Raw genomic sequence first — 13,444 nt, 5'->3', positions numbered from 1 at the left:
GGAACAAATCTTGAGAATGTAAACACATAAACAGACTTCAGGCCAGGAAGGAAGGAAGGAAGGAAGGAAGGAAGGAAGGAAGGAAGGAAGGAAGGAAGGAAGGAAGGAAGGAAGGAAGGAAGGAAGGAAGGAAGGAAGGAAGGAAGGAAGGAAGGAAGGAAGGAAGGAAGGAAGGAAGGAAGGAAGGAAGGAAGGAAGGAAGGAAGGAAGGAAGGAAGGAAGGAAGGAAGGAAGGAAGGAAGGAAGGAAGGAAGGAAGGAAGGAAGGAAGGAAGGAAGGAAGGAAGGAAGGAAGGAAGGAAGGAAGGAAGGAAGGAAGGAAGGAAGGAAGGAAGGAAGGAAGGAAGGAAGGAAGGAAGGAAGGAAGGAAGGAAGGAAGGAAGGAAGGAAGGAAGGAAGGAAGGAAGGAAGGAAGGAAGGAAGGAAGGAAGGAAGGAAGGAAGGAAGGAAGGAAGGAAGGAAGGAAGGAAGGAAGGAAGGAAGGAAGGAAGGAAGGAAGGAAGGAAGGAAGGAAGGAAGGAAGGAAGGAAGGAAGGAAGGAAGGAAGGAAGGAAGGAAGGAAGGAAGGAAGGAAGGAAGGAAGGAAGGAAGGAAGGAAGGAAGGAAGGAAGGAAGGAAGGAAGGAAGGAAGGAGCGAGCCACTATGACATGTTTAGTGCAGTTAATTATGTAAATAGATAGAACTTTACTGATCCCTTTGGGAGGGTTCCCTCAGGGAAATTAAAATTCCAGCAGCATCATTACAGAATAAACAGAGAATAGAAAATAGAGAAAAAACTTCTAGATAAATTAAATTAAGTATTTACATATACAAATCAGGGCTTTACATTAGCACCCGCCCACCCGCCAGATGCGGGTAAAATTGGGCTTTGGCGGGTAATAACTTTAGTCTCACTAGCCACTTTGGCCGGTGGTTTATTCTGTGGTATGACAATATATTTTAATTGTAGTTTTCTCTGAAGGCATCTGATATAATAAACGCATTGCAATGTAATATTACACGCCTACAACTCCCATGAGCACCTGCATAAACATTCTGACAACATGTTAGAATTGTTTAGAACATTCGTCAACGTCTCAGATAAAATCAATGATACGGTAACCTGCGGTTAATGAACAAAGCAACAAAGTTGCTGATGACTGACAAGCGCACTATGTGGCGGCATATAGCTGGAGTTTCAAACCCTGCTGCTCAGAAAAAAGGGGCAGAGATGATCAGGGCCGGAGGCAGCATTTTAAAATCACCGAGGTCTGTGATGTGCAAAGTGCGCGCCGAAAATTTTTCGACATATTTAAATGAGAGGGTGAATTACATGCCACACGAGATCGATTCCTGAAATTACTTTTTAATGGTGTTTGAACTGAATATCATCAGTTTTGAAAAAAAAAAATCATGTATGTGGCAAGAGTAAGAATAATTTAAGCTTGTTTAATGGTTTGATCTGGCCCAAGCAATGAGGACAAAAGATACCCTAACCATGTAGCCTATGGAACTAAGATACATTAACAATTTGGCATCCATTACACCTACACAAAAAAAATTCTGGGAAAAAAATCAGTATACACCACCACCATGTTTTAGGCAAAGTTATCCAAGGCAAACATAAGTTAAAACTTTCCACTCTATTACTTTGGCTTATCGAATGATTTCTCATCTCATCTCATTATCTGTAGCCGCTTTATCCTGTTCTACAGGGTTAAAATCACAAACAAGGCAGGCTACAACTGCGCTGCTTCAAAAATGTAAATTTAACAGCTTGGTGAAAGTGCGCTGATGGTTACCATGGAAACCCCATGTTTCCTACACTGTGTTCCTCCGCCTAGTCGCACGCTCATTCGCTTTTGTGTTCTTAGTCTCAGAGCCGCGCGCACCAAACAGACACAGAAGACAGAATCAACATTTAACATAATTAACAATGCACTTTTTATGGAGACATTTTAATGTTCTTTTTTTTTATCCAGTTGAATATTTAGCGTACAAATGTATTTTCAGCTCTTAAAAATGACCAAGGTCCGGACTGCGGGGGCCTCATAGCTGGCTACGGCCATGGAGATGAACAAGATGCAATAGGAAGATAAGACAGTTCAATGGCAAATGGAAGTTTAGGTGAGATTGGCTAGTTCATAGCAAAATCGAAAATACCATGTACTGCGAAGACTGTAGAAAGTATGGCAAAGACAGGCACCAGTAATTTTAAGCTCAAAACTATAAAGGACCATGAAAAGTCAAATGCACACATCGGTACTATAACATCAAAACCAGCGAAGACAGCTGGGTCACTACAGGACAGCATTGCTTTCAGTCCCTGGCTGTCATGAAGTCGGCTGAGCTGGAGAGGATGGAGCTGCTGTTTAGAAACATTCACGCGATTGTAAAGAAGTTGATCCGCCCCAGCTATCAACTTATGGCCTGCTGGAAGCCTCAGGTCATGAAGACCATTTTTCATGGACCATTCAGACTCATCTGATGATAATGTAATGAGGACATTTAATGTCTCTCTCTACACATGTTCACACACATACACACTATTAATAGATAATACATAATATACATAATAATACTTGATAATACACATAATACTTGCATATCAAAACATCAAACGTTTTTCAGTGATGAATGTTTTGAATTGGACTTTTAATATTAGAATCATTTCAGTTGTACTGAATGTTATTTTTCATATTATACGATATTTCATATTGTAAGGGGTTTGAATTTGAGTTCAATAAACAGAATACTCTGTTTATATTTTTGTCTGAATTGGTTGCATGTTTTCATATAGGGAGCGACCTTAACAGCACTGAATACTTGAGTGCTACTGTAGAGATACAGTATACGCTGCCATTCATAATTAAATCTAGATCTTCCAAACTTTAACGTATCATGGTGAAAAAAAACTGCGATTTCCTGGCAACAAAATTGTGGCTAGTGAAAAGGCTGAATGGCTAATGACTCGGGAAAACCACTAGCCACAGTGGCCGGTGAGCAAAAAAGTTAATGTAAAGCCCTGATACAAATATAAAAAAGAATAAGATATGGGAAAAGAAGAAAGAAAAAGAAAAAAAAGTCCAGCAGGAGAGGTATTGCACATTATATTGCACATTGTCCAGTATTGCTTTTTGTCAGGCTAGGCTAAGCTACTGCTCCTTCCCGTCCTCTATCCTCCTGTTACCCCTCCTCCCCCCCAGAGAGGAGTTGTACAGTCTGATGGCGTGAGGGACAAAGGAGTTTTTAAGTCTGTTAGTCCTGCACTTGGGAAGGAGCATTCTGTCACTGAACAGGCTCCTCTGGTTGCTGATGACGGTGTGCAGAGGATGACTGGCATCATCCATGATGTTCAGTAGTTTGTCCATAGTCCTCTTCTCTGCCACCATCACCAGAGAGTCCAGCTTCATGCCAACCACAGAGCCGGCCCACCTGATCAGTTTGTCCAGCCTGGATGTGTCCTTCTTGGATGTGCTGCCCCCCCAGCACACCACGGTGTAAAAAAGGACACTGGTGACCATGAACTGATAGAACATCCACAAGAGTTTCCTGCAGATGTTAAAGGACCTCAGCCTCCTCAGGAAGTATAGCCTGCTCTGTCCCTTCCTGTACAAGTGGTTGGTGTTGCAAGTCCAGTCCAGCTTGCTGTCCAACCACAGCCCGAGGTACTTGTAGGAATCCACAGCCTCCACCTTGACTCCCTCAATCAGAACTGGTCGTGACCTTGGTCTGGACCTCCCAAAGTCAATGACCAGCTCCTTGGTCTTTGAGGTGTTGAGCTGCAGATGGTTCCTGTTGCACTAGATGGCAAAGTCCCTCACCAGGCTCCTATACTCCTCCTCTCTGTCGTCACTGATACACCCCACTATGGCTGTGTCATCGGTGAACTTCTGAATGTGACACAGCTCTGAGTTGTAGCAGAAGTCTGCGGTGTACAGGGTAAAGAGAAGAGGGGCCAGCACCGTGCCCTGGGGTGCTCCAGTGCTGCTAATCACAGTGTCAGACGTGATGTCCTTCAGCCTGACGTACTGCGGCCTATCGGTGAGGTAGCTGGAGATCCAGGTGACCAGGCAGGGGTCCACTCGCAACCTGTTCAGTTTGTCCTGAAGCATAAGGGGCTGGATGGTGTTGAAGGCACTCAAGAAGTCCAAGAAGAGGATCCTCACTGTGCCATTTCCCTTATCCAGATGTGAGTGGGCTCGGTGTAGCAGGTAGAGGATGGAGTCTTCCGCACCAACACCTGCCCGGTACGCAAACTGCAGACAGTCCAGAGGGTGGGCACTCTCCCCAGCTGCAGGCTAAGGTTGAAGATGCGTTGGAGTGGTTCACCCAGTTCAGCAGCGCAGGTCTTCAGTAGTCAGGGACACACCTTGTCCGGGCCTACTGCTTTCCTGGGGTGAAGCTTCCTCAGTTGGCCTCTGACCTAAAATAAGGTGTTTTACAGGTCTACTAGTTTTACTATTGTGAGGAATTTTACATTTTAGATCTTTGGTTCATGACTGACTGAGCTTTCGCTAGTGAGCTGGCATTATCCATCATTTAAATCAAAGCAGTCTAAGTATACTGTAAGTAGTGAATGTAAAAACTGCTGAAAATATAAACAGCAGTCAACATATACACTCAAATTATTTTTTTGGAGAAAAAAATCGCGTCTCTCCATGATTTTCATCCTGCACTGATACATGACTTTGCTACAAAACTGCCAATAGATTCAGTTCTGTGTGTGTGTGTGTGTGTGTGTGTGTTCATGAGGCTCCTAAGTCATGAGTCACCTCATTAGCCACATCCAGTGTTGTAGTTGAGTCACTAAACTTCGAGCCCAAGTCCAGTCTCAAGTCCCCAGTGTTCAAGTCCAAGTCAAGTCCAAGTCATTAAAGAAAATCTCGAGTCAAATCCATTACTGATCCGAGTCGAGTCTGAGAACAAGACTCCAGCCGCACCATTTGATGGTGTCTGTTGCTGCCTTTATGTGAAATCGTTTACGGCACACTCGAGAGTTCGCTTGGCACGTGCACTGTCTGGATAGCACCTGAGAGTCTATCTGGTGCACGTGCCAAGGCACACAGGTGTGACACTCTTGCATGAAATTCGTACAAAAATTAATGTAGATATAAATATCTTATGCCAAATTATTATGGCATGTTACAAAAAATAAAGAAAAAATCTAAGTCCTTGTATCCAATTTACGAGTCCAAATGCAGTTAATGTATGAGTCCAAGTCCGAGTCATCAGTGCTCAAGTCCAAGTCAAGTCACAAGTCCTTAAAATTAGGGCACGAGTCGGACTCGAGTCCGAGTCCTGGACTGAAGTACTACAAGCCTGGCCACACCTCATTTAGCACCAAATATCTCCTATAAAGCACATATAAGGAAAAAATATTGGGGGAGAGATCAAGCTCAACTGAACAGAAATGGAATGGAATGAAATGGAAATAAAAATGGAAGTTTAGCTAAATCTCCATTCACTAACATGGGAATGGAATGGGCAGGGTTAAAAACTGTACTACAGACAGCCACTAGAGGGCATTAGAGATGCTTTGGCTTCACTTTACAGTCATTGGTTCATATAAACTGAATTTTCTCATCTCATCTCATTATCTGTAGCCGCTTTATCCTGTTCTACAGGGTCGCAGGCAAGCTGGAGCCTATCCCAGCTGACTACGGGCGAAAGGCGGGGTACACCCTGGACAAGTCGCCAGGTCATCACAGGGCTGACACATAGACACAGACAACCATTTGCACTCACATTCACACCTACGGTCAATTTAGAGTCACCAGTTAACCTAACCTGCATGTCTTTGGACTGTGGGGGAAACCGGAGCACCCGGAGGAAACCCACGCGGACACGGGGAGAACATGCAAACTCCACACAGAAAGGCCCTCGCCGGCCACGGGACTCGAACCCGGACCTTCTTGCTGTGAGGCGACAGCGCTAACCACTACACCACTGTGCCGCCAGCATTATTATTATTATTATTATTATTATTAATCATCTGACTGCACCTTTCATTTCATCTTTTCCTTTCTCTTCTGTGCCAGTTGGAGCCAGTGGGCAGCAAACAGACATACAACAACTTCACACACGACCGCAGCAAGATACTCTGTCCCTCAGAGGTACACACACACACACACACACACACACACAAGAAAATAGCATTTTGTTGAAATGGTTATATGTACAAGATACAGCAGAGGTGTGTGTGAAGACAGGAAACTAAAAGCAGAGGGAATTTGAGTGGAGAGGACATTTGTGAAAGCAGTGATGTACAGATAGTCAGATTATATTTCCCATAAAGAACAGATTAATGAAAAACAATTGAAAGGTGAAATCAACAAGTCCTTTAGATTCACTACAGATAGATAGATAGATAGATAGATAGATAGATAGATAGATAGATAGATAGATAGATAGATGAGGCGGCAGTCACTCCCCCTGCCCCCCCTAAAATTATGTTGGGTGGGCTGTGCGCCCCCCCCACGTTACAATGGGAGTCCTTTGACTGTTTACAAGTGTAGGTGCAATTTGTAATTAAGTGATCAATCTCATTAAATCAGTCTCATTAAATCATTAGATCAATCTCATTAAATCAGTCTCATTAATAATACCTTTAATTTTGGTGCTTAATAATAAATTATCAAACAGCTAAATTATGGTATATTCCAAATTAGTTAATTACTACCAATGCAGCAATAATGGATCACTTACTTACACAACTCACACAATTGCACAACTTACACAACTCATATGGACCTTGGAATTCTTTGAGATTGTGTGATTTCAAAAATATCGGTACAACAACAGACACAGTTTAACAGAATAATTTAATTTATTATAACAATGATGTACATTCAATAAAGTAAGCAGATATATACATATAAGCAAGCATAAACGGTGTGTGTGTGTGTGTGTGTGTGTGTGTGTGTGTGTGTGTGTGAGAGAGAGGGAGGGAGAGTGTGTGTGTGTGTGTGTTATCTGAGGTGTGGGGGTCACCACGTGGGATTTGAGGAGAACAAAGGGGGGGTGTCACCACGTGGGGTTTGAGAACAAAGGATTAGCTCAGATTTGCTAATTCACTAGCTTATAACATTCCTAAATCCACTGAAACCTTGATGAGGTCAAAATATGTGTAATAAGGAAATCAAGGATGTTAGTAAGGATAGAAGAGAGCATGCACGACTTTATCTTTTAAGACAACTGAGAGAACATAGAACAATGTAGAACACAAAACCAGTGTGCACAATTAAACAATTCCTGAGTTTAAATTCACACTACTTCATAAAGCTAATTCCTAAGACTATTTTCTGCCCAAAAATGCCAGTCTTACTTAGTATCTTGCTCCTATGCAAGATTACGCAGAGATGTTCCGAGACTTTTGGAGTCCACAGGAGCACGTGGGTCGCTTCCGTGGAAAGCAGAGGATTTCTTGGTCCGAACGCTTCGTAGTTCGTGGAGAAGAAGTCTCTGATCAAACAATGTGCACAGCGCTTTTAGTTAGAAGGAATCCGGTCGCTTCTAACTTTTAATTAAACTGCTTGGGCGGCAGTCTTGTAACATTACTGATAATAGACAAACAAACCGGCTGTAGCTCAACCGAGAGAGAGAGATAGCACGATTTAAGTAGTTCTACCGTGGCCAATGGTAAACAAAAACCGTACTGAATCGTTTTTCTCGGGAGAAAGACGTCTGTATCTTGGATGCTCTGGTGAGCGGCCTCTTTATCTCTGTAGAACGTGCCGGTTGCGATGAGGTTCACAGCACCAAAGAGGCCGAGTTGGAAGTTTCCGGGTTACTTATGGGATCATGGAGGATGTGACGTAGGTGATCCCGCCCAGGCGTGACGTAGGTCAACGCGGAAGTGAGTTGATGGGAGTTGTAGTTCTTAGACGGACTGTGTTACCTACACAAGGAAGAAAAGCAGATAGTAGTGTGAATAAACAGCCCGCTGCACACCTTTGTTTTCCCTTATTAAATCCCACTGCATCCCTTCATCTTGGCACCCTGGCAGCATCCCTTTGTACTGTAGGTTAGTATCACCCATTCGCACCAAAAACAATGCAAATTAGCCTGGCCCTGATGTCACCGATTGCCTCCACTTTCCAGGATTTTCCTTATTTGGCTTATGCAGAACTGCAAAACCCATCACTTTTAGTAGACAAGCTAATTTATAAATATTCTGTGGACTAATTAACCCGTTGCTCTGGCAACTGTCTAGACATGTCTGGTTTCCTTGGGTACTCGTGCCAAAGCGGGGACCCTGTGACAGCAAGGCTATGACAGTGTTGCTGCATTTGTATCTGACTGATAAGTCGTGTCCTGTCTGGGTGGCTAGATAGCGTTCACGAGGTGTACAAGCAGTTTTGGGCACCCAAAAACTTGATGCTGCTCTAGATCTACATGAATTCGCTTGCTGCCCTGACCACTCACCGAAAATCAGTATGAAGAGGAGTTTCAGACAAATATCCATTGCGAACTTTTTGGGTTTGACAAAGGCACCCAAGTTGCTTGATGATAACGAGGTAAGTTTTCAGTATAAATTTTTTTAACATCCCAAGTCAAATGTCGCAAACCAAGAAATGAATGACTGTTTACTCACACTGAAGACTAAAGGAAAGACAGTTATTCATGCTCTTGCTTTATACCACGTAGCTGAGCAGGTATATAAATCTATTAGCTTTTTAATTCAACAAGGACATTGAGGACAAATTTTCTCACGTTTTGTTTTTGTGTGTGTGGTTGTGTGTGTGTGGGGAATCCATGAGAAAACTAAAGGAATGTAGTTTTTCCAATTTACTGATACAGCCCCATATGTCATTCATACATGCCTCAATACACCAATATCACACAGTTTTGATTTGAAAAATATGCAACAAACAGAAAAAAACATTCATTCACACCCGATCTGGGGTCACGACTGGTCATTACTAGTCAGTTGGATTTCCTGGGAGCTAACAGCGGTCCTTGAAGGATCAGGAATATTACTTTCACAGGCTTATTCCTCGGTCAAAACAGGATTGCCGAGAGATGTGATCAGTTTTTAGGTACTATTACGTGTTTATTCAAATTTTCCAAGGCTATTTGACCTAATCATTGAAATATTTGACTAGCACTGTGTGAAGTTTTGTCATGATACGTGTTGACAGCAACCCATGGTAAGAGGGTGTTATCCTCTCAATGATACTAAATAGACATAATTACGTTATAGTATCATTGGTTCTGCTTCATATAGAAAAAATACATGGACGAAATGTACTCTAATAGAGACATTAAACTTAGCTTTACTCCACCAAAAATTGCCTCTCAAAATGCGGGAAATAGCGTTTTAGAGGGTTAAAAATTCCAAAATTTCCCGGGAGGGGGCATGCCCCTGGACTCCCCTAGATTTGGTGCACCTTTGGCATCCGACACATCACACCCCATCCAAAACTTCCTGCTCCCGCCTCTGAGATAGAGAGAGAGAGAGAGACAGACAGACAGGGATGGACAGACAGACAGACAGACAGACAGACAGAGAGCAGCGTTAATGTGTATAATTTATTCTACATTTTTGCATTTGATACACATTTTTTAATCCTACTGTCTTGCTATTCTACAACCCCGATTCCAAAAAAGTTGGGACAAAGTACAAGTTGTAAATAAAAACGGAATGCAATGATGTGGAAGTTTCAAAATTCCATATTTTATTCAGAATAGAACATAGATGACATATCAAATGTTTAAACTGAGAAAATGTATTATTTAAAGAGAAAAATTAGGTGATTTTAAATTTCATGACAACAATACATCTCAAAAAAGTTGGGACAAGGCCATGTTTACCACTGTGAGACATCCCCTTTTCTCTTTACAACAGTCTGTAAACGTCTGGGGACTGAGGAGACAAGTTGCTCAAGTTTAGGGATAGGAATGTTAACCCATTCTTGTCTAATGTAGGATTCTAGTTGCTCAACTGTCTTAGGTCTTTTTTGTCGTATCTTCCATTTTATGATGCGCCAAATGTTTTCTATGGGTGAAAGATCTGGACTGCAGGCTGGCCAGTTCAGTACCCGGACCCTTCTTCTACGCAGCCATGATGCTGTAATTGATGCAGTATGTGATTTGCCATTGTCATGTTGGAAAATGCAAGGTCTTCCCTGAAAGAGACGTCGTCTGGATGGGAGCATATGTTGCTCTAGAACCTGGATATACCTTTCAGCATTGATGGTATCTTTGCCACATGCCACATGCACTAATGCAACCCCATACCATCAGAGATGCAGGCTTCTGAACTGAGCGCTGATAACAACTTGGGTCGTCCTTCTCCTCTTTAGTCCAAATGACACGGCGTCCCTGATTTCCATAAAGAACTTCAAATTTTGATTCGTCTGACCACAGAACAGTTTTCCACTTTGCCACAGTCCATTTTAAATGAGCCTTGGCCCAGAGAAGACGTCTGCGCTTCTGGATCATGTTTAGATACGGCTTCTTCTTTGAACTATAGAGTTTTAGCTGGCAACGGCGGATGGCACAGTGAATTGTGTTCTCAGATAATGTTCTCTGGAAATATCCCTGAGCCCATTTTGTGATTTCCAATACAGAAGCATGCCTGTATGTGATGTAGTGCCGTCTAAGGGCCCGAAGATCACGGGCACCCAGTATGGTTTTCCGGCTTTGACCCTTACGCACAGAGATTCTTCCAGATTCTCTGAATCTTTTGATGATATTATGCACTGTAGATGATGATGTGTTCAAACTCTTTGCAATTTTACACTGTCGAACTCCTTTCTGATATTGCTCCACTATTTGTCGGTGCAGAATTAGGGGGATTGGTGATCCTCTTCCCATCTTTACTTCTGAGAGCCGCTGCCACTCCAAGATGCTCTTTTTATACCCAGTCATGTTAATGACCTATTGCCAATTGACCTAATGAGTTGCAATTTGGTCCTCCAGCTGTTCCTTTTTTGTACCTTTAACTTTTCCAGCCTCTTATTGCCCCTGTCCCAACTTTTTTGAGATGTGTTGCTGTCATGAAATTTCAAATGAGCCAATATTTGGCATGAAATTTCAAAATGTCTCACTTTCAACATTTGATATGTTGTCTATGTTCTATTGTGAATACAATATCAGTTTTTGAGATTTGTAAATTATTGCATTCCGTTTTTATTTACAATTTGTACTTTGTCCCAACTTTTTTGGAATCGGGGTTCTATCTGTCTGTCTGTCTGTCTGTCTATCTATCTGTCTGTCTGTCTGTCTATCTATCCCTGTCTTTGTGTGTCTTTATCTTTGTCTGTTGGTCCATCTCTTTGTGGATCTCTCTCTCCATCCTTGTCTATCTATCTATCTATCTATCTATCTGTTGATCTCTCTCTCTCTCTTTCAGGATCATCCCTTCATCTTTACCCAAGTAAACAGTTTTAGCTCTGAGCCCGTTGACCCAGTAGTGCCCACTCCACTTCCCAAAAGCCCCCAGGGCTCAGTGGCATTGTGGGTCACTGTGCTGTTGACCATCTCTGGAGCTCTAGTGGGCGGAGTCTTGGCCTGGTTCACGATGTCCTGCTACGAGCGGAGGAAGAGGAGGATCAGCGACAAACTCAGCTCTGTTAAGATGCAGGGTTTCGAAAGCAAACTTTAATATACAAACACAACTGGCACCCAATTCTATTCTGAAATACACAATACCCATGTGGTTTATTACATATTAAATAAAGAATTATTTTTAAAATTGTTAATTAAAGTGAGCTATAATAGGTCTCTTTGTGTGTTTATTGTGATGATTGTCATCTTGATCACTTTCCTGAAATCAGTTTCTCAAACTAGTCCTCAAAATCCACAGCTGCTTTTGATTTCCTTGATCCCAGCACCTAACACACCTGCACCAGGTACTCTGTGATGTTACCTGTGTGTATAAGGTGTGTTACAGAGTGGGAGAGAGGAAACGTAGACAGTGGACTGCAGAAATGAGCCTCAGAGGAATAAAACAAGAAATGTGAGATCTGCTGTAATTCTACGCATTGACCAGCAGGTGTCAGCAAATTCAAAGAATTTTGAGATTACACTGACAGTGGAAAAGTAAGTTACATTAACATATATTTAGACAGAAAATTGAAGGAAATTAATATTTAGTGGAATTATGTTTAATTATATGGACAGTCAGTGATAAAGCAGCAATGTCCCTTTCATTATGTCATGGATTTAATTTTAAAATATATTAATTTAAAGGATTTACATTTCATAGCAACTAAATCATACAATATGTAGGAGAAAGATTGATTGATTGATTGATTGATTGATTGATTGATTGATTAGCAAACACTGCATAGACTGTTGTTGCCCAGAAAAGATCTCGTTATCATTCAGACAAAAATAACACATATAGAGCGCATCTACTTGTACAAACTTTGGGATCTAAAAAATATAGCCTTCTAGGAGCTCTGTCAGCCCCTTTTCCTCCTCAGCATCCACCTCCTGCTCCATGTTCTTTTGTCTTTCTTGCTGAGATGAGAATTAAAGATTATGTTTTTGCCATTGTGTTCTTTGTGATGTATATGTCAGTTATTAGCATATGTGATTGAGGCTAGTAGCATTTTTGAAGAGATTTAAAAGTGTTTATTATTAAGATAAGATGAACTTTATTCATTCTTCAGTGGGGAAATTTACATGTGCCAGCAGCTCACAGATAGGAAGAATCAGGAATAGACAGTAGCAAAAAGAAATAGAGTGCAATAAAAGTATAAAATATAATAATAAAATAAAAAAGTAAAAACACAGGCCATGTATGTAATTTATAAAATAGAATAAGAATGGAACTTAAGAGTATTAACATAATAATATGATTATTTTGACTAAAAATTTTAAAATAATGGCAAATTATCTTTTGACCAGAGTATCTATTCAGTTTTGTTCCAGAAGTGATGCTTATTTGAGCGAAATAAAGGCTGAAGCCAAGATAAAAGTGACAAATGTTTCAGTGTCTATCTTTGTGGTGTCTGTCTCCCTGGCAATAGATTTGCTTTTATCTGATTGGTTGTTGCAAATTGTCTGTTGCCCTAATTAGTTGCCCTGTGTCTCACCTGGTGGCCCATCGCTGGCAACATTGCCCAAAAAGTTGCCTCGTGTATCATCACCTTAATATCATCAGTTAAATATATTTAATGTTTACTTGTCTATTTGTAAAATTAGCAACATTTTTATTTTAACTTGAGTCCCTTTTTTGCAGGATAATTACACTTTTTATACTTTTATTTAAGTATAAGTATTTCTCAGTACTTTGTCCACCTATTATTATTATTATTATTATTATTACATTTGATCATATTATTACATTGCATTATTGTATTAATGGCGCCCTCTAGCGGTCACTGAAAACACGAGCTAAACGCTGCACTCTCGGCGCCCTCTCGCGGCCACGGAATGAAAACTAGATAAATACTGCATTTTCGGCGCCCTCTAGCGGTAACGGAATAAAAACTAGTTAAATGCTGCACTC

The 13,444-nt window shown here is 41.4% G+C and overlaps 1 protein-coding gene across 1 annotated transcript in view; it reads left to right on the top strand.

Annotated features, from left to right (window-relative positions):
- plb1 (phospholipase B1) overlaps window positions 1-11,590 on the top strand; it is a 120,915-nt gene extending 109,325 nt beyond the window's left edge. Inside the window, exons 37-38 of the mRNA XM_060934831.1 lie at window positions 6,021-6,095; window positions 11,339-11,590. Of these exons, the coding sequence (XP_060790814.1) occupies window positions 6,021-6,095; window positions 11,339-11,590 (327 nt within the window). The remainder of the gene's footprint in view (window positions 1-6,020; window positions 6,096-11,338) is intronic.
- The last annotated feature ends 1,854 nt before the right edge of the window (window positions 11,591-13,444 follow it).

This window comes from Neoarius graeffei, chromosome 11 (genome assembly GCF_027579695.1).
Source record: "Neoarius graeffei isolate fNeoGra1 chromosome 11, fNeoGra1.pri, whole genome shotgun sequence".
Taxonomy (NCBI): Eukaryota; Metazoa; Chordata; class Actinopteri; order Siluriformes; family Ariidae; genus Neoarius; species Neoarius graeffei.
This window is presented reverse-complemented; position numbering and strand designations above follow the sequence as displayed.